At 41.0% G+C, this 26,567-nt stretch overlaps 1 protein-coding gene across 6 annotated transcripts in view; it reads left to right on the forward strand.

Moving 5' to 3' along the window:
• Positions 1 to 26,567, forward strand: part of COL19A1 (collagen type XIX alpha 1 chain) — a 762,134-nt gene that overhangs the window by 157,864 nt on the left and 577,703 nt on the right. For all 6 annotated transcript variants that reach the window (XR_015878306.1, XM_088471134.1, XM_088471139.1 and 3 more), the window contains exons 5-6: positions 5,867 to 5,990; positions 7,026 to 7,301. Coding sequence is in view for 5 of the 6 variants with exons in the window: in XM_088471134.1 (XP_088327260.1) it covers positions 5,867 to 5,990; positions 7,026 to 7,301 (400 nt within the window). In the remaining variant the exon portion in view is untranslated. The remainder of the gene's footprint in view (positions 1 to 5,866; positions 5,991 to 7,025; positions 7,302 to 26,567) is intronic.

Here is a 26,567-nt window from a genome sequence, read left to right on the forward strand (position 1 = left end):
TGTACATGTGGTTAAGGAAGCTGTCTCCAAAGAAATCCCATGAAAAAAAGTCTGTATAAAACTGTATCTGATATTGGGAAACCCATTATCCAAACTTTCAAACTTCAGAAAGAAAAACAGAAAATAAATTCTGCTGTATGGTGATGTTGCTATACATACCAACATAACTAGTGTGTGGTTTCTCCTACAGCTAATGTGAGGAGTATTAGGGGCAAACGGAGGTGGAGGGCAGATGTGAGGTTACATGTGCTTGATTTTGGATCAGATGATGATGATAATGTGCAAAATGGGATAAGATTGGCTGCAAATGTACATATATATATATATATATATATATATAATTATATATACAGTATACATAAATATATACTGTATATATATATATATATATATTTATGTATATATATACACAGTATATATATATATATATATAGTGTATATATATCAATTGATGCACTATATAATCTGAATGAAGGTAGTTAAATAATAAAATAAACACTATGATAACTGTGCAATAATTATAGTACATGTACACGGTTGTTAAATAAAGATTATATGTATACATTCTATAAATAGTATATGTATAAATAACCCACTAATAGATCAAATGCACAATTCACATTTTATCTATTAATGATTACAGATTATAACATCTATTACTTTATGAATACAATATAATTTTATCAGTGATGCACCTTTGTAATAGCACAACGACCATATATAAAATGGATTTTACTATTATAAAATCTGGGACTGTCAGGTCTCCCCAAATCCAAGGATCCTACCTGATCATTAAGCAGTATAAAGAGTGGAGAATTCTATCATCTTTTTGCGTATGGGCAACTTCTATTTATTATACAACTTTTCAATTCCTTTTCGATGTCCTGGATTGTGGATTGTGGTCCAATGGTCAAAATATAGAAACTCTCTTGAAGGAAAGAAGGTGTAGGTGTATTATTTTCTGAGCTACAGTATTGTTAAGATAACCACCAATATTGGTTTAGTGTCAAAATTAGTCTTTGGTTGGAAAATAGGAGCCCAGTTGTCAAAATTACAACCAATTGTGGCTTTTTGGTTTTGTAGCTGGATCCGGATATGGGGTGTACATTTTAAAACTTTGGTATAAAGTGGGAGTATTGTATTTAGATGTCTGTAAAGTCTCTGGATGTGTGAGTAATCTTAGTAAATACTTTACAAAACATTGAAATCAGCAGAGAAAAAAAAAATCTGAACACTACAAAAGTGACTGCTCTAAACAAATAGTAATCTCAAAAATCTGCTCTAATCAGCTGGCAATTTGCTTCTTGGGCTCACTTGTCAGCAATTCGATGAATCTATTGAAGAGTATCTGGGTATCTATATCAGTATAATAGTTTACCTTTTGCAGGTTGCTATTTGTTTGATTTGCTCTGTACCTGTGTTTGTGTGCATATAAATACATCAATTTTTTTCCTGTTTATACCATACCTCACAAAGATATCTAAGTAATCTTGAAAGCTTGTAAATGACATTTATACAGTTAGCCTTTAAAGGGTATCATGTTATTTCCACTTTTTTCTAACTTTTCCGGAAATCTTGCAGCTGCTGAAGATTATCATCACTGAAATTACAGTTCAGCAGCAAAGACGCACTTTAATAACTTTAACATTTACCAAAGTAGACAAAATTGCAACCCATAACATAAAGATCCAAACAACAAACACATTTTATGGGTAAAAAAAAATGTGTCTTAACTCTTAACAAATAATAAAAGACAGGTAATTTTTAGATGATAGGATTTTTCAAGCACTCTTTGGTGCACTTTGTTTGACAAATGCTAAATATGAATACAGCAACACATTCAACAGCAAAAAATAAATGATTATATAAAAAAAAGCTTACATACAATTTTTCATGGTCTCAGCATCCACAGCCAATCCAAGGATAGTACTTAATTGATGAAGTCTGACTGACACTTTTATTACGTTGGAATGAATTGCGTTGGCAAAGGCGATTTGTAAGTACTATCCTTCGATTGGCTGTGGATGCTGAGACCAGGATAATATGTATATTAGATAAGCGCATACTCATATTTCTATTTCTTGTACTTTACGCCCATTTTCTACCATAGTAGTTTTATTGGTTTTGTAGTATGCTTGGATTATTTTTTTCACTTCCATGCTAATTGAATCTCCTTGAAAAGCTGGCAAAATTGCTGAGGGCTCATCTTGTTTTTATTTATATATATATATATATATATATATATATATACAAAGTCAGAAATCCACATTGCTTAAATAAATAAAAACAGAAAACTCACTACTCACCATTGTTACATGTCTCACAATAATTAATGCATTTAAGCCATAAGTATGATACATAGTGTAGGACCTGCAGAGAAATGGGGTCCCATGATGAGGGCTGCAGGCTTAAATGCATTGATCAATCCATGAACCAAAACCCCATTATTTATTTATTACTGTGAGTGATTTAACAATGGCGAGTGCTGAGTTTTCTGTTATTATTTATATATATATATATATATATATATATATTACGGTTGTGGTTTGGCACTCAGGATAAATAAACACAGTTATAAGGGTGCCTTCCCAAGTAACTTACAACAGCGAAAGTCCTCTCATGAGACCATTAATGATCCGACTTCAGAGAGGCGGTACTCCTTTGTTAGTGTGAACGGTTTGTATTGTATTAAGAAGAAGACATATCACATTTAAATGTCAATGTTTCAAGGCCACGCAGGACCTTTAGCACACGTCCTGATGAAAAGGTCCTGCGTGGCCTTGAAACATTGACATTTAAGTGTGATATGTCATCTTCTTAATACAAACAGGTTACACTATATATATATAATATTTTTTTGGAATAAATGCAATTATGCATTTATTATTTAAATTATATTGATAAAAGAAAACTAGCACCATACACCATACTGTATGTATATATATATATATATATATATGTATATATTTTTTTTTATAAATGAATTGAAAGTGGGTATCTTAATGTGAATTTACACTATAGAGAGCAGGGATTCGAGAATCACCATAAAAAAATAAAGCTTCATTTTTTAGTCATCGCATGATTACAGTTTTTGTGCAGTCTCACTCCATCATCAGCATTGTTACACACAGATTTCTGGTGTTCTCCAATATAAATTGAACCTCCTGGTTATATGACATCATCACTCATTATCACAACACCTAATTTATATACGTACTGTAAACATCAATAACAATCTGTACCGTATGGAAGTGAAAACCACCAAGTTACAAGTCCAAAATCAAATAATTAGTTTACCAACTATAGAATTGCAGTATATTCAATCTCTCAATCTTTAAGAGTTCCAAAACTATTCATCCAGTATCTCTTTTCAAGGGCCTACCATAAAAATTGTGAACTTCACTGTTCCCCAATAAAAGTGAAAATATATACTGGTATAAAAGGATTATAGCCTGGAAGTAATAATAACTGGAATATAATCTATAAATCACAATCAATTAAATACACAAAAAAAATAGAGCTCATTGTTTACATTTTCAACAAAATTTGTTTTTAGTTTTTTTTACCCATCTGACAAAGGATTTTTACAAATACAGAAAGTCGCAATGTGGTGCAACTAGGAAGCACCAGTAGAATGTGCTGATTAATTTGATATGAAACATCTGTGTGCAACTCTGTGAACTGGCACCATTTTCCTGGAAGTTTTTTGTGAAGCACTGCACATCCGGCACCCATTATAGATACACCACTGTTAACCTCGTAAACCTTTGAAAAAAGATCATCATTTGGATGATTCAAAATTGCAGCAATTGAAAATACCTAAAGCACTCTTTAAAGTAGAGGTTTCATTTTTAACAGTATGTTTTCCTCAGTGACCAGCTATTTTTCTGTCACCCAAGATACACCAACCAACAAATAGTTTTGCCATTTGGATCTATTTTAGAGCCTCTTGCACAATATATTAATATTTTTTTATTACCTAGGGTGTTTCTATTACATCTTATACAGAAGACTCTAATCATGTTCTCTCACTATTAAATAGAAATTGATGTTGCTCAAGTTACATTGCTTTGTACTTTTATTATAGAATCTTTATTCACAAATGTTCCATATCTTAACTGCAGTGTCCTCCCACCAACATACATAAAAATGTGTTTCCCGTAGTGCAGGTTAATATTGTCTGTTGATCACATGTCATCATTAGACAATAGCTAGTGGGCCACAAAATTTGAAAATGAGGTCTCTCCGCTTTCAAATATGGGTGCCCACTTTGGTGCAACTGTCACCATGGGGATGAATAGGGTACATAGTGCCCTCCCCCCATATATGGAAAACATAAGCTTTCCTAGTGTGGGTTAACATTGCCTAGTGATCACAAGTGATGACTAGGCAATATGTACTAAGGGGCCCCAACATTTCTAAGAGGGGACTGCCCTTGTTTCTAAAATAGGTGCTCCTTAATTATTAGTAGCCAGGTTGGGGGAGATCTTCTCATACCTAGACTATATTATTTTTCTGTAGTGCAGGGGGTAAATATAGATATTAATCTTTATTTTTTACCCGCTGCAGCAGTTGAGCTGTATTTGAGTAGGACAAGACCCACTCATCCTCCGCAGTGAAGGGGTTAAACAACTTAGTTTGTTTTAAAATAAGCAGTTATTATAATGCATCAAAGATTTTAAAACACTTATTTAATACACAAACAACTCCCTGTCTCCCACTTGATAGAAAAAGAACAAACATTTGCTTAAACATGCACGCAACCAACAAAGAGACCACCAATAAGTATCAGCTGTGCAATTGCAAACAACTAATTATAAATTGTTCACTAGTGCTGGCAACTGTTTTCATCCACTATTTCCACCTACACTTGACCACCTGCAAATAATATGGCTTTCTCTAATTTATATACACTACGTCTGTGTATCAGCCTGCATGTGTTCACAGATGGGCGGAAACTCCCTTACTGTACTATAATATACCTAGGTCATATGAGACACAGATTTAAGATTTGTATTATATAAATGGTGATATGTCTCCTGTTTATCTTATGACATGCCACAACTCCAAAGCTTATCTGAGCATACATCCATTACAATAATTCACATTAAGTTAATATGGGAGTAAAATACATGCAGGTGAAGACAGTGCCTTTACCCTCCATTTTAAACCAGGTTTTGAGTCTAGTTCAATGGGGTTTAAATGTGCATTTTAAAAGGCTCTTGTAACAAGATTCATACAGTATTTTATTATTTTTTTAAAGCTCTAAAATATGGTGGGCTCAGTTGAGAAATTTACTGCAGTCTAATATCTGTAATACAATTTAAGATGATTTTTGATTATGTAGCTTTAGATTGCCATTTCCACATGGTCTTTATTATTTTTATAATGCTCCACTATTATTAATCTAATTGTCAACATTGTTAAAACTTGGTGGTTTACACTTCTGTAGAGTCCCAATTGTCATTGTTGTTTATATAACCAACACAAATTACTTGAGGTCACATGATAACCTGTGATGACAGTTTGATGTCACTTGTCCAGGAAGTTGCCTTTATGTCACCAGGCAGTTGTACTTTGTCTGTAACAACTATGATGATAGCGTGGTAGTGCACAGAAATTGGTTAGCTATTTGTAATACAATTATGGTTTTGGAATCTTTTTATATGCAAACATGCAATGAATAAAAAAAAATAATTCTAACCCTGGCCTTTCCGAAGTCCTTGTTTATACAGTGTATGTTTCATCACTTTCTAGAGTCCCAGTCCTGGCCATTATAGAATACAAATGTTATTTGAAATAAATTCTACTTTCGCTAACTATTAAAAATGATGTTGATGTTAACAGTGTTTTCTTTGTTTTGTAGACAAGTATTTTCTTCTGGACTTCCAGATGAATACTCCATAACTGCCGTTTTCCGTGTAAGACGAAACACAAAAAAGGAGCGTTGGATTTTATGGAAAACATTGAACCATGTTGGTAGTCTGCAGGTGGGATATTTAATTAAACACAATTCCAATATAAACCTGTTAAAGCATATAACATTTGAAAATGTCTAGTTGCAAAAAATGTTAGGCATATTTTTATTTTGCTAAGAATGCTAGATGTTTTTTGAGTGTATAAATCATTAATAAAGAAGAAAATCGGGGGTTATTTTGCTTGGTTTTTTTAGGGGTATGTATGTGTTATGTATGTTTCACAAATGATATTTGCATTTTCAGTCTGCACAAGTGAATTATGTTTTTGCTTTGTGATGCAATGGGAGTTTGGAAGGAGTCCAAGATTAGGGGTAGATTTGGGTGCTGACACCATTTTGGGAGTTTGAGGTTACCTGACACTTGCACATAATTGTATAAGTCCTTGATGTCCATGCAATATGTGTCATTGTCTTGCCTTGAAAAAAAAAGAGAAAGAGGAATTTTTATTTAAATACACTTATATTAAAAATTTGCTGTCCTGTTATAGCCATTGTTCCATACTTACTATTAGTGTAATGTATTATATGCACCAAAGAAGAGTAGGGATACAACATATGGATATAAATGACAACCACCTTCTGATTGGATGAGTCGATGCAATCAAAAGCCAATTATCATTTATATGTGTATTTTTCATCCTTTGGTAGTTGTGCTTCATTACTGAAACTTTCCAAATTAGGTTCCTACTAAGAAAATGTATGAAATAATTGAAATGATATAGTATAAGCATGCAGTGGGCCCCACTGGCCTACCTGTGTGTGTAACTGTCACCTAAGATGACAAAACCTTTACAACTTCTATTATGATATCCAGTAGTCTATTTATCAAGCAGTGAAAAGTGTGGAGAAGTGTGGACCAGTGGAGAAGTTGCCCATAGCAACCAATCAGCTCCTACCTATTATTTTATAGACTGTACTCGATAAATGCTACTTGAAAGCTGATTGGTTGCTATGGGCAACTTCTCCACTGATTCACTTTGCCACACTTTTCACTGCTTGGTAAATAGACCATGTTACCCGTGCTAAGTTGTGTTACCTGTATTTACAGGATTCCATTCTAATTGATGGTGAGAAGAAAGTTGTGGAGTTTACAGCTAAAAATGGTGGAGGAACCACCCTACATTACACATTCAAAAGTCGTGAGCTTCATCCTCTTTTTGATCGGCAATGGCATAAGCTTGGAATTTGCCTACAACAAAATATAGTTTCACTTTATGTAGACTGCAAGTTAATTGAAAGAAGACAGGTTGCTGAGAAAGACCATATTGACTTTCATGGAAGTTCAGTGATTGTAGGACGAGTTTCCGATGACAAACCAGTTGATGTAAGTAATTGCAGATATAAAAATATGTTTGGGTAGACTGGATCTATCTTTGTCAGTAAGAAAATTATAGATCTATAATCAGATACATACTGGACACTTTTCAGATTAAGCTTAAAGTTTGCTTAAAATGTTACACAATTGGGATATCAAGTTTCTGTCTATTCCAAAATCAATATGAAGTTTATTAAATGGAGTAAATGGGTTACCTTTAATATTTATAGACATTAATAGGTTTCAGAGATACTGGAAAACTAAGAATAAGTATGTAACCTACTTATATATCTCTTTAAGATATTGATAGACATAACTTATTTGTTTCCAGTGATGACTTTACAGCCTGTTTTTAACTGGATACCACTGTAAGTGCTGCTTTTTCAATCATTTTCAATAATTCTGGATTTTCTGTATATACACAGTTACTGTATGATCTATAAATGTAGCCCATTTGTAGTAAAATGCCCTCAGAAACCATTGAGAATAATGAATAACTAGAGAGAAAGTTATTTACAGTAGAGATGTGCGCAGATACCCATGTTTTGGTTTTGTTTTTGCCAAAACCACCCTCAAAGATTTTGCTTTAGCAAAAACCACCCTTAAGTGTTCTGGTTTGTTTGATCTGGATTTATTTTAAAAATTATAAACTAATTAAAATTATGGTTATTTGGGACTGTTTGTGTTCCTACATTATTACTAACCTCAATAACATTAATTTTCATTAATATACAGTCAATATTGACCACCTCAAAGCTCACAATATTATTTTCACCCATATTGGCCAAAGTCTGAAGCAAACTGGCTGGCTAAACTAATACCTCTTTTCCACCAAAAACCCGGGTCCAACCTGGGTTTTCAGACATGGTTCCAACCCAGGTCAGACCCTGGTCAGACACTGTTAACACAGCACTATCGATCTGGGTTATTCTCAGGTCAGCCCCGTTCACACTGAACCTGGGTCTGCCCTACTAAACTTGTGTGGTCATAAAAAGTGGAGGTAACTGCTCCACAATCACCAATCAGCTCATTTTAGGCATGACCCAGGTCGGATAACCTGAGTTGCGCTGTTTACATTGCACCATTACCCAGATCCATCCTGGGTCTGACCCTGGTAGTTACCTGGGTTGGATTGCCGGGTCAATTGACCTGGGTTATTTTTCAGGGACCCTTTTACACTGACCTGTGATTGCAGCAGTGTAAAAGAGGTATAAGTAACAAGGCAGCAGCACGAATACATGACAGTTTAAAATAGAATTTAGCACATCTAGGAAACATAGTGGCACTGCAGTGACAGACAGGATGGCAGTTTATTATATACTATATGATGCTATATACTGTTTTCATTAATCAAGAACTAGATCAGAGGCCCAAGGCCAGCACAGGTAAATGTATTAGTAGAAAACGGGTAAAGGATTGAATGACTGATTAAATGATTGATCTACTAATTAATTGATTGATTGATTGATTGCTAACAGAATATAACTATTTAATGATAAATTGAACAAACTATTAAATAACAAGAATCCAAAATCCCAATTAGATTGATTGATTGATGGATTAGTGTTAATAATTTAACTATAAAAAAATATCAGAGAAATGGAGAACACTATTAAAGAACAAGCATCCAAAATCCCAAAGGGATAGACTGCTCAGGAGTAACAGTCTACTTAAACTGAATAATTCATTATATGATTTGATTATACGAGTCTGTATCTGCTGAGAAGCTGCAAGAAATGGGGCATATATGCCTGGATGAGAAGTTGGTGATGGATGGTATTGCAAAATGCAAAAGAACATGACACCATAATAAAGTACAGTAATACACACTGAGATTCACGCAATTTTGGTAAAGCCCATAATGAAAAAAGGTGCACAATGGAATTGTCCTTGGGCCCTCCCTCCCACCTTTATGTTGTATTTAAAAAGTACATGCAAAGTTTAACAAACCGAAAATTTCAGCAACAGGGACTGCCAGTTTTGTGGCTGAAGTGCTTGGTTTGTTTGGGCCCCCACAAACCAAGCTACTAATGGTCTTAAAGTGGCTAACAGTGTTGTTAATTATGTCTATGGTTGGAAGATGTCATCATCCTCATTCCAACCATCACCCTGATCAGTGTTAATATCATCATCACACAATGGGCCTGATTCAGCAAGGATCGCAGTTGCTTTTATGCATGCAATTGGCCAATTATTTCACATTGCACATGCGTATGCATCGCAGTGTGTGTGCGCGAACCAGATTCTGCAATCGGAACTGCGATTGTAGTGGTGACGCAGACCCATTGCAGAGTGATTGACAGGAAATGCCATTTGTGAGTGGTGACATGGGTGTGGTCGGGCAAACGCAGGCATGCCAATGCATTTCCATGGCATTGCATGGGCATGTATAAATTATCCACTGCAATACCATACGCAGCATGAGGGCTCATAGCGTGCGCTGAAGTTAGCAATTCCTGAGTGAGGTCTGACCTGCCTTAACTGTGCGTATGGGTCCGATGTTACCCGATGTTACTGATTATTTCTCTATGTTGCCAAAGTATGTGGATGTGAGTAAGGGAAAGTGGGTATCCTTATGTTAGGCTGCGATCGAAATGCGAATGCATACATTTGCATATCATCACTGATATTAGCAACTGTGTTGCGTGCATATGAGCAGAATAGTGATCCTTGCTGAATCAGGCCCAACATTTGCTCATTTCCCACTGGAATCCACCATTTCAGAAGTTTCTGTACATTGTTGTAATTGGCGGAAAAAGTCTTTCTCATAGAATTTGAATATCATTTTTATAAACATCAGTTTTTCCATATTTGTTTTAAGTAGCCTACTTACGCTGATCCCTCACAAGGATCCTGGACAGGCTTGGACTGGCCCAGCGGGGAGTCAGGTAATTCCCTGGTGGGCCCCACTGCTCCGAGGCCATGCCCCTTTCAGTGAGGGGGCGGGGCTTAGTGGGCCACGATCGTGTGCAAAGGATGTTGCACCGCATGTGTCCTGGGCACTGGCTGTGTCAGAAGCGCAGCACAGGTAAATAATAGGTTGTACATTACTGCTTGCTGCTTGTGTGGTCCTATCAGCATTAGAGATTAAAAACAGGAATGCATTTCAGCCATTCAGCACAGGAGGGGAAGTGGCCTCAGCACAGGATGGTGTGGGGTCTGTAAGAACTGGCAGAGACAGAGACAGTTCGGCAATAAGTGATGCACTCAGGGGAGGTCCCTGCAGCTCGCACAGACAGCTTGTCCTGCCTGCATCAGTCCCCGGAGCCAGCAAATGTTGCCCTGTAGCTGTAGCCCTCAATGACCTGACTCCCACTGTGAGCTCTTACAGGAGCTGTGCCCCTGCCTCTGTCTTGTCTCATGGCTGCTCCTCCTCCTCCCAGCTGTTGGACTTGTTACCTCCTGCTGCCTGCTCAGTGACTGCAGCCGCAAGATCCATCTGCAAGAGGTGAGTGGGGGTGAGGGGGTAAGGGGTAGAATGGAGGCGTTAGGTTCTGTATAGTGAGACCTATGTATTTTTGTAGGTGATTGAAATGTACACTGTCTGCTGTGACCTGTATGTGAATGTATGTTATACACTGTAGTGTGACCTATGCTTTGTTATATATGTGTATGTGTGCTGTACACTATAAAGTGATACATATGCATTGCTTTAGGTGTTTGTGTTGTGTATAGTGTGACCTGTATATTGTTATATATGTTTATATGTATTGTATGTTTTGTACACAAGGACCACTGCATTGTTATATACTGTATGTGATAGTGTGACCTATGCTTCGTTATATATGTGTATGTGTGCTGTATACTATATAGTGTATGCATTGCTATAGGTGTTTATGTTGTGTATTGTCTCTAGTATGACCTGTATATTGTTATATATGTTTATATGTATTGCTCACTATCACCTTTGCATTGTTATATATGTGATTGTGTCCTGTGTAGTGTGTCATGTACAATCTTTATATAGATATATAGATAGATATTGACCTGTGTATTGTCTGTTGTGCACAGTCTATTGTGACCTGTATATTGTCAGGCAGTATGTGCTATTTAGAGTATAGTAGGGATGGACATCAAAATGCGATGGTTGCAGACCGTCAATGTTTTTTGATGGCATTTCCATGGTAACCATTCTTTTTTAGCGGGCAATAACTGGGTAAAGGGGAGCAGTGACGGGACCTAGAGGGGACAGCTACTGGGCACACAGTGGGTCACACTGCTGGGCTGCTGTATCTACTGTGCTTTGGCAAAGAAGAGGAGACTGGAGATGCTTGGAATGGACTGTACTATTACACAACTTCTCTCCAATTGGCTAACTTGGTGATGCCACTCTGCCGTTACACAGACACAAGGCATGCTGGGAGTAGTTTTGTTTCCATACTCTGTCCATGGTTCTGGGAAGTAGTGATGTCTGGGTGTAAGAACTACAACTCTCAGAGCTATGTGCATACACAGACAGCAACACACAGCACTTCAGTCACACACACTATAGCTGGCTGCCCAGAAATAACCATGCTGTGGGAGTCTGAGCGGGACCTGCGGATGGCAGCAGGCACACAGTCACTGCTTCGGGCTGTGTGTGTGCGTGGTGGTGCTGATTGTATACATATTACCTGTATTATATTATGGGTCACTGATGGTCTTTGCAATATATGGCATTCACTGCATGCTCCCTGTATTATATGGCAATACCACTCTCTGGATAATATGGTGGTCACTGCGTTGTCTCTGTATTATATGGCAGCCACTCTGTATAATATTGGCACTGTAATGCTTTCTGCCACACCCCCTCTATCAGCTAGCCACACCTTCAGCTTTACGCCATCTCACTTCAGTGGGCCCTACCATTGCATTACCCCTGTGGGCCCTTCATGACCCAGTCCGACACTGTTCCCTGATGTGCTAAACACTCTTTCCGAGTACACACTTAAGTAAAGCAAAGCTCATTTGTACTGTACAAAGGGCTCCAAATTCCCTTTTTTCCCCCAGTATTCAAAGGATAGAGTGCAGATATAAAATCGCTGGTTGTCGGATTAATTTCTTCTTTTATTACACATAAAAAGTGTTCAGTTATAAACATAACAACATGGCTGGTGTAACCTCAGTGTGATAATATCACTAAAACATTCACATTACAGATCACTGGTCAGAAGCATCACTTCAATTAGCATAATAAAAAGCACATGTCAATGCATATAAAGGTTTTTCTTGAAAAGCGCTTAGATATTATTATTAAAGAACTGTGTGACATGCTAGTTTGTACATTATCACTAAAATGATCCTTTACCATTCTATTGATGCTTACTGTATTAGATTGAGTCACCGTTGAGGTGTCAATAATATTGGCCAATTCTTTCAAGCCTGACCAGATGTCATAATAATGGTGTTTCACTCTGGTGCACTGAGTTGACTCATTCTCATCACTAGTGTGTCTTCTGGGAAAGGTCAGTTTTCTCCTAGCAGCAACATTTGCAGGATAAACTAAAGCAGGAAACATCATTGTGTCATGTGCCACTTGAGTTGTCAAATTGTTCGCAATTAGCTCTTTGCATTTCTTAATTACATAGGACTTAAGCCTAGGATCAAGCAAGGTTGCCAAAATGTAAAGTTCCAATTGCAAGATGTTGCAAACCCCTCGACCCTGGTAAAGGGAAAACAGAACTTGCTCTACAAGTCAAACATACTGTACTAATCAGAATGGCTTCCTTTCATCTCTTCAGTGTCTCCAGCTGCTTTTCCAGTAAGGTAGTTTAACTATCAGAATCACCTGATAGTTAAGTGAACTCATTTCATAGGTAACAATTTCAAATGGTTTCAGTATCTTACATAAAATATAGAGTATTCTCCATGGTGCTGGAGTAAGGTACATTCCCCCCTCATCTCCCTATGTCATCGGTTGTTGTATAGGTTTGGATGGCTTTTTGCTGTTCCTCCAGTCGCTGAAGCATATAAAGGGTGGAATTCTATTTGGTTACTACCTCTTGCTTAAGTTGGTTGTATGGAAAATTGAACTGTTCTTGCAGCTGCTGCAATCTCTTACATGCGGTTGCTGAATACCAAAAATACAGCTTAGCCTGCACGCACCTTTCATTTTTTTTTAAAAAATTCAGAAACAACAAGTTTATTGTATGTGAAAAACATGGTATGTATTCAAATTCACCCAGTTTTAATGCTTGTATAATGTTACTTGCATTATTGGAAATGACAAATCCTAAGGAGAGTTCTAGTGGGTTAAACCATTTTGCTATCACATCACTGAGTTTTTCCAACAGGTTGACACCAGTATGCCTCTTAGTGAAGCTGGTGATACAGAGAGTAGCCTGCCTGTGAATGAACTGGTGTTTTGTGTTAGATATTGCTGCTGCAGAAAGCAATACACCCACCAGTACTGCTTGTCCACATATCTGTAGTTACGTGGATACCTCTGCATTTTGTAAACCAAGAATAAGTTTTTATTTCAATTCCCAGTACAGGCGAGGAATTGCTGTCCTGGTTAAATGGAATAATTTGGTAGCGGGGACACAGGACCTCAATTGACTGTCTAAATTCAGATGCATCGATGGTGGATATTGGACGCAGATCTAATTCTAGCGTAGCTGTCATGGCTTTCATGATCTGTTTTGCAACTGGATGGCTGCTTTCATATTTGCTTTCTCTTGAAAATGATTGTTTAACAGCCAATTGTTTGGAACTACTAATCTACTTTTTCCCCTTTTGTGATGAATATTCACCCAGAGCAGCAGCCCTAGTGTGCAAGGATTCTTCTTAGGAATTCTGGATAGAGGCAGTTAGCCATTGCAAATTGGATGCAGGAGGGCTATCTCCAATTATTAATGAGGAGATTGATGATGAAGGTTTTGGTGGTGGAGATTGCATGTAGTGGGATCTATCCTTGCTGCTGTTAGCTGATGCTGGACTGCTTGTTATTATTTTACAGGATTTTTGAGATTTTTCCAAATTATTTGCATGAATTTGCTGCAAATTACATAAAAGGGAGGAGGTACCTAGATGGTTAACATCGCTACCTCTAAGTACTTTGGCCTCACAAATGGTACAGATGGCTTGACAAATGTTGTATGGATTTGGGTAAAAATAATTCCACACGAAAGAGGTGGTATTTTTGGTGTTATGACAAGGCATGACAATGGCCTTCTTCTTATCACTGGCAAGAACTGATGCCACTGGTGTTTGACTTACTTTGACACAAACAACACCCTCCTCCTGAATTTCATCAACTTTTTGTCCAACACATTCATCTTTAATATCCACATTAGCGTTGGATACAGAGATATCCCCCTCATCATATTGCACCTCCACAGTAGCATCATTAATTTCTGTATCACCATAAGTTTTACTGCTACTCATCCTCACATTTGCAGAGGGTGCAAAAATGGTGGAAGGTGGCTTCTCTACAATGACGGTTTCAGAAATGTCAGACTTGCACATAGCACTTGTTTACATGTTTAGACTCTCCTCAGGGACCTGTGAAGTTTGTGAAAACACAGTTTGTTCTTCAGCCTTAGTGTTCTTGTTGTGCCCTGATTTGCCTACTTGAAAGGTGACACCTCTAGACTTCAAGCGAGAAGATGTTGCATGCAAAGTTATTATAGAAAATACCTGACTGTGTTTGGCCTTGGCCTCTGCAATAGGCAATCTAAGGTATAAAACAGCAGTAGCTGTTATCACCGCACACACCGTTATACTGGAAGAAAAATACACTATGCAAATGTTTTTGCTCTCAGTTATTATTTATATACAAACAACACTGCCAATTGTTTTCAAGCACTATGAAAAACAGGTCTCCTTTGTGAGAAATGTTTTGGGGTGCAGATGATGGGGGATACCACCACACACCGAACAGTAATATATGCTGTGTCACTCATCTGAACACGCACTTCTAAATTCAATAAAAAAATACTGCAGTTTTTTTTGTTTTAGAGAACAGGAAAAAAAAATTACTTTTTTTTACATAACTGAAAAAAACCCTCAAAACAACATGGTCTTCTTGGGGTGCAGCAGCCTCAGACCAGTAGAGTATGTTTTTAACATATATTCTGCAGTGATAGATTTCCTAGAGAAAAAAAGTTGCAAGTTCACTTTAACAAACAAACAAAAAAATCATCAGCACCACACAGACAATAACCTGTTTGTTTGCACTGCAGCGTGCGAGTGTGCAGTCAGTGTGTGTGCATATAAAACAAGCACACTGACAATGAGGATGTCTGCAGTCACCCTTTCCACCAGGCACCTACTCCAGCTAATAAACTATTTGTACTCCTACCTACTCCTCCTAGTCCTAATGGAACCCTGATGGCATGTTCATTTTTACATTATTTGACAACACAACACAGTACCCTAGCCTACCCTCTCTCTCCAATCTCCTGTGTGAAATGGCACCTGACCACGAGGGAGGGACTTTTGTATGCAATCCAGAAATAACGTGATCTTTGTTTTGGAATCTAAACTTGGCGGGAAGACCCGAGCTGGGTCTCGGAATCACTTGGATCCCATAAGTTCGAGTGTGTTCGGTTGAACCGCTTATCTCTAATTTACAGGATGCAGGGGCATATCTATAATGGGTGCAGGGTGTGCGGGGAACACGGGCCCCTGGGTCCAGGGGGGCCCCGCACCGCACACCCTGCACCCATAGAATTACTTACCTCTTCGGAGTCCCACGTCGGCGCGGGGGTCCGGCACTGTAAAAACGACTGAAAAATGGCCACCGCGGCCATTTTCCCATCGTTTGCGCATGCGCAGTACAGAGAAAATGTCCGTCGTGGCCTTTTTCCCAGGGACCAGTGCATCGTCTATAGACGCTGGGCGCACTCTAGTGGCCAGAGTCTATAACTCCAGTGCTGGCCGCGCACAGTTCAGTACGCTGCCGGCCGCCGGACAGAGAGAAGGGGGTCCGTGTCGGAGACTGCACACGGGCCCCCTCCCCTCTAGAAACACCCCTGACAGGATGTATACTTTTTGGGATAACCTTCTTCCACTATTATATTCCCTCCACCCATATCACTGTAACAGTTCTATATGAGTCCTTCCTCCGACTCCATTCACTTCTTGTAACCAAGACTGTCACCAGTCTGTTCAGCAGAGAGGTATTAGTGCTATGTGCGATAATGTCTTATATAGATGGATGAGGTCAGTGAAAGCAGTCCGTCATGAGATGGCTGCAGCACATGTCCTAACAGGTGTAGCATTACAGTACATCCGCATTGCAGTCCATGGAAACTGTGAATTTCCTTCCCTGTCATTTCCCGCAGCACTGAAAACATCCTATTCAGAGCTCACCTTGCAAATATCGATACTGGTTTTGTTTTCAGAGACTGGGAGCTCTTGGTTTTGTGTTTCGGTAACACTCTCATATTCTGATTGCTGTAAGAAATATTGTATATACTGACACTAGCTAAATTTGGTTGCCTGCTATTTTAAAAGCTGTAATTTAACTACATCTATTCTATACTGTTACATGTCACATGATTACTAACAACAACCTGTCAGTATTTAATCTTCTTTTTATATGACATTGATAAGTACCATTAAAGTAGACTTGGCTCATGGGAGCAAAGTATAATTCTATGACTAATTACTGTAAATACAATGCTCAAACAGCTTTTAGCTTTCAACTAAAGAGTCTGCATACCACATTCAATCCATATATCCCTTGAGAACCTGACTAGTAAAGTTTTACTGTGTAAGTTTTTTTTATGCCAATATTGTTTCCATAGATACACTTTTTCAAAAGAAAAAAATATTTGTGTAACATTTTCATCAAGCAGGCACCAGCATCTTGAGCTCTCTATGCTCATATTACTGAAATGAGGATTGTCCATGGTTAATTATGAGAGCGCTGGTTCAATTCCCAGTTGTGTTTCACATTTCATGTTTCATTCCGAAGCTGCTAATGGTCAAAGCTTGACTTGAAACATTCTGCTTAACTTTAATAATAACTTAATGAAAATAAAAACATTAAATTGAATAGAAATTAAATATTCCAGTCTTAGGGGGGAATTCAATTAGTCCCTATAATTTATCAAGGGTGAAAAAGGAAGGTAGCCTTGGGCTTTATCATCCTAGGCGATTCAATTGGGCTCCCTTTTTCCCATGATACCTTTGTTTACACCCGTTAAATGAACGTGTTAACAGGCGTAAACATGGGTCATGGATTTGTGCGTTAACTGGCTGTAATCACCAGATAGCTGCAGAGTTAATGGAGATTTCTTTTTGGGTCTCAGGAACAGTACAGGGAGTAGGGGAGAGAGGCTGCATGGTAATGAGCAATATCACTGCTATGTGTGTGCACAACTTAAGCTGACCATACACGGTGCGATTTTCTTTTGTTAAGATTAGGGGTGTGCACCGGCCACTTTTCGTGTTTTGTGTTTTGGTTTTGGATCTGGATCTTTCTTCGTGTTTTGGATCTGGATTGGTTTTGCCAAAACCACCCTTCCGTGTTTTGGGTTCTGGGTTTTGTGTTTTGGATCTGTATTTTTTTGAAAAAAAGCATAAAAACAGCTAAAATCACAGAATTTGTAGGTTTTTCTGCTCCTATGCTATTATTAACCTCAATAACCTTAATTTCCACTCATTTCCAGTCTATTCTGAACACCTCACACCTCACAATAGTGTTTTTATGTCCAAAAGGTTGCACCGAGGTAGCTGGATGACTATGCTAAGCGACACGAGTGGGCGGCACAAACACGTGACCCATCTAGGAGTGACACTGCAGTGGCAGGCAGGATGGCAGTTAGAAAAACTAGGCCCCAAACTGTACATAATGCAAAGAAAAAAAGAGGTGCAAGATGGAATTGTCCTTGGGCCCTCCCACCCACCCTTATGTTGTATAAACAGGACATGCACACTTTAACAAATCAATCATTTCAGCGCCAGGGTCTGCCACACAACTGTGGCTGAAATGATTGGTTCGTTTGGGCCCCCACAAAACAAGCTGGCAATTAATGTGTCCCTGCACAAACTGGCTCTACGGAGGCAAGATGTCATCCTCATCCTCCTCATCCACCGATTCCTCACCCTCTTCAGTGTGTACATCCTCATCCTCACAAAGTATTAACTCGTCCCCACTTGAATCCACCACCACAGTTCCCTCTGTACCTTCTGGAGGCTGGTCTCCCTGGAAGAGCTGATAATTCATTTTGATGAACATCATCTTCTCCACATTCTGTGGAAGCAACCTCCTACGCCTTTCGCTGACAAGGTTCCCGGCTGCACTAAACACTCTTTCGGAGTACACACTGGAGGGGGGGCAACTCAGGTAAAATAGAGCCAGTTTGTACAGGGGCCTCCAAATTGCCTCTTTTTCCTGCCAGTACAGGTATGGACTGTCTGACATGCCTACTTGGATGCTGTCACCGATGTAATCCTCCACCATTCTGTCAATGGTGACAGTATCATATGCAGTGACAGTAGACATGTCAGAAATTGTTGCCAGGTCCTTCAGTCCGGACCAGATGTCCAAACTTGGTCCTGCCTGCCCTGCATCACCGCCAGCGGGTTGCTTAGGATACCTAAGTTTTTTCCTGGCAGCCCCAGTTGCGGGAGAAAATGAAGAAGGAGCCGTTGACGTGTCACGTTCCGCTTCAGCTGACAGTGTGTTCACCAGCAGGTCTTTGCACCTCTGCAGGCTTGTGTCGGCCGGAAAGAGAGACACCACATAGGCTTTAAACCTAGGATCGAGCACGGTGGCCAAAATGTAGTGGTCTGATTTCAACAGATTGACCACCCTGGAATCCTGGCAAAGCGAATGAAGGGCTTCATCCACAAGTCCCACATGCCGAGCGGAATCGCTCCGTCTTAGCTCCTCCTTCACTTTCTCCAGCTGCTTCTGCAAAAGCCTGATGAGGGGAATGACCTGACTCAAGCTGGCAGTGTCTGAACTGACTTCACGTGTGGCAAGTTCGAAGGGCTGAAGAACCTTGCACAACACGGAAATCATTCTCCACTGCGCTTGAGTCAGGTGCATACCCCCTCCTTTGCCTATGTCATAGGTGGATGTATAGGCTTGTATGGCCTTTTGCTGCTCCTCCATCCTCTGAAGCATATAGAGGGTTGAGTTCCACCGCGTCACAACCTCTTGCTTCAGGTGATGGCGGGGCAGGTTCAAGAGTGTTTGCTGGCGCTCCAGTCTTCGGCACGCAGTCGCTGAATGGCGAAAGTGGCCAGAAATTTTTCGGGCCACCCAAAGCGTCTCCTGCACGCCCCTGTCGCTTTTCAGAAAATTCTGCACCACCAAGTTTATTGTGTGAGCAAAACATGGGACGTGCTGGAATTTGCCCAGATGTAATGCCCGCACAATATTGGTGGCGTTGTCAGATATCACAAATCCCCAGGAGAGTCTAAGTGGGGTAAGCCACTGGGCGATGATTTCCCTCAGTTTCTCTAAGAGGTTGTCGGCGGTGTGCCTCTTACTGAAACCGGTGATACACAGCGTAGCCTGCCTTGTAACGAGCTGGCGTTTCTGAGATGCTGCTACTGGTGACGCTGCTGCTGTTGCTGCGTAAGGTGATACATCTACCCAGTGGGCTGTCACAGTCATATAGTCCTTAGTCTGCCCTGTTCCACTTGTCCACATGTCCGTGGTTAAGTGGACATTGTGTACAACGGCATTTTTCAGGACACTGAGGACACTTTTTCTGACGTTTCTGTACAGTCTCGGTATCGCCTGCCTAGTGAAGTGGAATCTAGACGGGATTTGGAACCGGGGACACACTACCTCCATCAATTGTCTAAATCCCACTGCACTAATGGCGGATACCGGACGCACGTCTAACACCAACATAGCAGTCAAGGCCTCAGTTATACGTTTTGCTTCAGGATGACTGCTGTCGTACTTCATCCTCCTCGCTAAGGACTGTTGGAGGGTCAATTGTTTAGTAAAAGTAGTGGTGTTCCTACTTCCTCTCTGGGATGATGAACGACTCCCAGCAGCAGCAGCAACAGCAGCAGCGGCAGCAGTAGGCGTACCAATGCAGGATCCTCCGGAGGAATCCCGGATAGGAGAGTCAGTCATGCCAGTGATATGGCCTGCAGGACTACTTCCGATCCTGACTAAGGAGGAAATTGACGAGGAGGGAGTTGACGGTGTGGTTTGCAGGCGCTTGGATACAACAGGACAACGGGATTTAGGTGTCCCTGGACTGCTTACGGTCTGAGCCAAAGTTTCTGAACTTGACAGTAACTTTTTATGAACGCGCTGCAGGTGCCGTATAAGGGAGGATGTTCCTAGGTGGTTGACATCCCTACCCCTACTTATTTCACCTTTACATATGGTACATATGGCAAGACAGTTGTTGTCCGGATTTGGATAGAAATATTGCCAGACCAAAGAGGTGGAATGTTTGGTCTTCTGCCCAGGCATGACCGTGATGGGCTTTTTCATCCCACGGACAACAACTGTCTCCCCCGGAGCCTGATTTAAACAAACCACATCACCATCAGAATCCTCCTCGCCAACTTCCTCCTCAGCGCCAGCTACACCAGTATCCTCATCCTGTTGTACTTCAACAGTGACATCTTCAATTTGCATATCAGCAAGTGGACTGTGGGTGCTCCTTTCAGCACTTGCAGGGGGCGTGCAAATGGTGGAAAGAGCCACCTCTTCCCGTCCAGTGCTGGGAAGGTCAGGCATCGCAACCACCACCACACTTGGACTCTCTTTGGGGATTTGTGATATCTTCTTAGAAAGCACAGTTCTTCGCTGTGCTTTTGCCAGCTTAACTCTTTTGATTTTTTTAGTGGGAGGAGTGCTTCCATCGTCATGTGAAGCTGAACCACTAGTCATGAACATACTAGGGATCGACCTTAGCCGTTCCTTGCCACTCCGTGTCGTAAATGGCATATTGGCAAGTTTACGTTTCTCTTCAGCTGATTTAAATGTCTTTTTCAAGGTCATTTTCCTGAACTTTGCCATTTGGGATTGTATGTGCCCTCTACTATGACATTGGGCATCGGCCTTGGCAGACGACGTTGATGGCATGTTATCGTCTATGTCATGACTAGTGGCAGCAGCTTCAGCACTAGGAGGAAGTGGTTCTTGATCTTTCTCTATTTTATTTTTATCGGAGAAAGTTTGGTCCTCCATTTATGTTATATCGATTTGATATATACGTGCGGCTAAACACAGAAAATAAATTTTTTTTTGGTTCGGACTGGAGTGTACTTTGTGGGTTACAGCACCCTTTAACGGTCAAGCCAGCCGGCCCTTTACTTATGACACAGGCGCACTCTTGGCACTACTTTGTTGATGCATGTGCGGCTACTGCGCACACAATTCACAAACACAGAAAATAATTTTTTTTTGGTTTGGACTGGAGTGTACTTTGGGGGTTACAGCACCCTTTAACGGTCAAGCCAGCCGGCCCTTTACTTATGACACAGGCGCACGCTTGGCACTACTTTGTTGATGCACGTGCGGCTACTGCGCACACAATTCACAAACACAGAAAATAATTTTTTTTTGGTTTGGACTGGAGTGTACTTTCGGGGGTTACAGCACCCTTTAACGGTCAAGCCAGCCGGCCCTTTACTTATGACACAGGCGCACGCTTGGCACTACTTTGTTGATGCACGTGCGGCTACTGCGCACACAATTCACAAACACAGAAAATAATTTTTTTTTAGGTTTGGACTGGAGTGTACTTTCGGGGGTTACAGCACCCTTAACGGTCAAGCCAGCCGGCCCTTTACTTATGACACAGGCGCACGCTTGGCACTACTTTGTTGATGCACGTGCGGCTACTGCGCACACAATTCACAAACACAGAAAATAATTTTTTTTTTGGTTTGGACTGGAGTGTACTTTCGGGGGTTACAGCACCCTTAACGGTCAAGCCAGCCGGCCCTTTACTTATGACACAGGCGCACGCTTGGCACTACTTTGTTGATGCACGTGCGGCTACTGCGCACACAATTCACAAACACAGAAAATAATTTTTTTTTTGGTTTGGACTGGAGTGTACTTTCGGGAGTTACAGCACCCTTAACGGTCAAGCCAGCCGGCCCTTTACTTATGACACAGGCGCACGCTTGGCACTACTTTGTTGATGCACGTGCGGCTACTGCGCACACAATTCACAAACACAGAAAATAATTTTTTTTTGGTTTGGACTGGAGTGTACTTTCAGGGGTTACAGCACCCTTTAACGGTCAAGCCAGCCGGCCCTTTACTTATGACACAGGCGCACGCTTGGCACTACTTTGTTGATGCACGTGCGGCTACTGCGCACACAATTCACAAACACAGAAAATAATTTTTTTTTGGTTTGGACTGGAGTGTACTTTCGGGGGTTACAGCACCCTTTAACGGTCAAGCCAGCCGGCCCTTTACTTATGACACAGGCGCACTCTTGGCACTACTTTGTTGATGCACGTGCGGCTACTGCGCACACAATTCACAAACACAGAAAATAATTTTTTTTTAGGTTTGGACTGGAGTGTACTTTCGGGGGTTACAGCACCCTTAACGGTCAAGCCAGCCGGCCCTTTACTTATGACACAGGCGCACGCTTGGCACTACTTTGTTGATGCACGTGCGGCTACTGCGCACACAATTCACAACCACAGAAAATAATTTTTTTTTGGTTTGGACTGGAGTGTACTTTCGGGGGTTACAGCACCCTTTAACGGTCAAGCCAGCCGGCCCTTTACTTATGACACAGGCGCACGCTTGGCACTACTTTGTTGATGCACGTGCGGCTACTGCGCACACAATTCACAAACACAGAAAATAATTTTTTTTTAGGTTTGGACTGGAGTGTACTTTCGGGGGTTACAGCACCCTTAACGGTCAAGCCAGCCGGCCCTTTACTTATGACACAGGCGCACGCTTGGCACTACTTTGTTGATGCACGTGCGGCTACTGCGCACACAATTCACAAACACAGAAAATAATTTTTTTTTTGGTTTGGACTGGAGTGTACTTTCGGGGGTTACAGCACCCTTAACGGTCAAGCCAGCCGGCCCTTTACTTATGACACAGGCGCACGCTTGGCACTACTTTGTTGATGCACGTGCGGCTACTGCGCACACAATTCACAAACACAGAAAATAATTTTTTTTTTGGTTTGGACTGGAGTGTACTTTCGGGGGTTACAGCACCCTTAACGGTCAAGCCAGCCGGCCCTTTACTTATGACACAGGCGAACGCTTGACACTACTTTGTTGATGCACGTGCGGCTACTGCGCACACAATTCACAAACACAGAAAATAATTTTTTTTTGGTTTGGACTGGAGTGTACTTTCAGGGGTTACAGCACCCTTTAACGGTCAAGCCAGCCGGCCCTTTACTTATGACACAGGCGCACGCTTGGCACTACTTTGTTGATGCACGTGCGGCTACTGCGCACACAATTCACAAACACAGAAAATAATTTTTTTTTGGTTTGGACTGGAGTGTACTTTCGGGGGTTACAGCACCCTTTAACGGTCAAGCCAGCCGGCCCTTTACTTATGACACAGGGGCACTCTTGGCACTACTTTGTTGATGCACGTGCGGCTACTGCGCACACAATTCACAAACACAGAAAATAATTTTTTTTTAGGTTTGGACTGGAGTGTACTTTCGGGGGTTACAGCACCCTTAACGGTCAAGCCAGCCGGCCCTTTACTTATGACACAGGCGCACGCTTGGCACTACTTTGTTGATGCACGTGCGGCTACTGCGCACACAATTAACAAACACAGAAAATAATTTTTTTTTGGTTTGGACTGGAGTGTACTTTCGGGGGTTACAGCACCCTTTAACGGTCAAGCCAGCCGGCCCTTTACTTATGACACAGGCGCACGCTTGGCACTACTTTGTTGATGCACGTGCGGCTACTGCGCACACAATTCACAAACACAGAAAATAATTTTTTTTTTGGTTTGGACTGGAGTGTACTTTCGGGGGTTACAGCACCCTTAACGGTCAAGCCAGCCGGCCCTTTACTTATGACACAGGCGCACGCTTGGCACTACTTTGTTGATGCACGTGCGGCTACTGCGCACACAATTCACAAACACAGAAAATATATTATTTTTTTAGCACTTGGGGGGAGCACCCCTGATGGACAGAGCACCCCCTGGACAACACTACAGCACCCCTTTAGGACTGGGACACTGCACAGGACTTTGGAACTGACTGCACAACACAGTCCAGCCAGCCCCTATGGACTTTGAAGTAGTGGACACAGCCCCTATTAACAACAGCAGCACAGCACAACACAGCCAGCCCCTATGGACTTTGAAGTAGTGGACAACAGCAGCACTACACTACACTACACTACACAGCACTAACTCCCACCCTCCCTCTTCACTGTCCACAGCCGAGTGAGAAAATGGCGCCGACGCGGGTACCTTATATAGGATCCAAAACCCGCGAGACTCGGAAGGCGGGATGATGACGTTTTGCCTCGATGTCAGATCCGAGTCAGGCGGGAAAAGTCGAGCCTGACTCGGATCAGACTCGGATCGGGGGGGCTCGGGGGGGTTCGGATTTCAGAAATCCGAACCCGCTCACCCCTAGTTAAGATGTGTTGTATGATTGCTCTTGAAATTCTTCCCTTGAAATTCTACATACGATGTGGTCAAAATGGTGTACAATTGATCGTTATGATCATACGATCCCCATATGCATATGTATCACATTGTACATGATAGATCGCAATCTTACAGTTTTACCGTAAGTTCTACGATCCAGCTCTACGACGGAGGGGACGCGCTTCGGCATCGTAAGTGGACATAAACAACACACGATGTGCACGATTGATCATTACAATCGATCACAATCGTACACATCGTGCAAAAAATCGCATTGTGTATGCGCTGCATTAGTCCCTTTCCATTTTCTCTTCTGACCAGGCTCACATCAAGACAAATTTACAGGAAATATTGGGAATGTGCTCCTCTTCCCTCCTCCTTATCTTTATACATGGATCTTTAATTGTTCTTTTCTTCTACCTCAAACATGTGCTCTCGATGCTATATGATAATTGTCCTCATACAGGGACTGACTCAGAGGTGCAATCTTTTATAGCTATGACTGAATCTTTATTCTAATGCTGCAGCCGATGGGATTCATACAGAGACACCCACCAGCTGCAGCATTAAACTGCCGCTGTGCACATTGAGATACACCATTGGATGCAACGGTCCAGCCATTGGAAGCACCATCGAAAATTGCTCCAGCCTTTTGGCAGGTGCAATTTCTCCATCAAGGTTAGTGCAACTGCATCTTAAGATGCAGTCTTTGACCGCAAGATGCCCTTGTCTTGCTAGCTACCCTCTATTACCACTCAGAAACGCCAACCAAATTGCCCCTCTCGCTGTATTCAAATTCATTCTGCAGCTCCGATTGGGCCACATGCGCCGTGTGACTCGGACGCATGCACAGACTGAAAACATTGGCAGCTTGCATGCAGCATCGACACTGCATGCAACTCTAAAACAAGCCCATAGCAAGATGCAAGAGAAGAAATCTATAGCAGGCTGAACCTAGTCATTATATTACTTCCATGGAGACGGTTCATGTAGCACTAAACCACCAGGTCCTGTGCATGAGGAACTTTCAGTGAATAACTGACTGTCGCTAGGTTTATTCCCTTTATTCTGATTCCTCTCTGCACTTACATACACACATACTCATTTGTTGTTGTGTGATTTTATCTCTGTTCTTATTCCGTTTGTGTTTGTGTGTCCGTTTTTGATTTTGTGTTTGTGTCTGTGTTTGTTGTTTTTGTGTGTGTCTTATATGGTGATCGTCCAGTTGTCACCAACACCATTGATTTTTATGTATCATATACAATTATAGCCTTAACTGCATTAAATATATGTTTGAATACAAATTCAGTGTTTAGACATACCTTTGTTTCATATTCAATCAAATAATTTAACTACCTGGGGGCAAGCGCGGGAACTACCCCCCCTTTGACTGTCGCTAGGTTTGCAACTTGGATGTTCTTATGAAAAACTCAGAAGATCCCTTTAGATTAACCTGAAAAATACCAGAATTATTTATGCTTCAGGCTGTAACATCCTCTTGACTTATACATATGAGCAATAGGTACTGCATAAGAGGATTTAGATTTTTGATGGCAAACTTGAAAAGTCATATGTGGAATTAATTTAAAGATTATGATTTAAAGCAACTATGATAGATTCTGGAGTACTGTATGAAAATAACATACAGGCGTGGACAAATTGTTGGTGCCCTTACAGCTTATTGAAACAATGCTTTATTCCTCTTGAAAAGTGATGAAATTTAAAGCTATTGTCTCGTG

This window comes from Taudactylus pleione, unplaced genomic scaffold, assembly GCF_031769625.1.
Source record: "Taudactylus pleione unplaced genomic scaffold, aTauple2 ptg000015l, whole genome shotgun sequence".
NCBI lineage: Eukaryota > Metazoa > Chordata > Amphibia > Anura > Myobatrachidae > Taudactylus > Taudactylus pleione.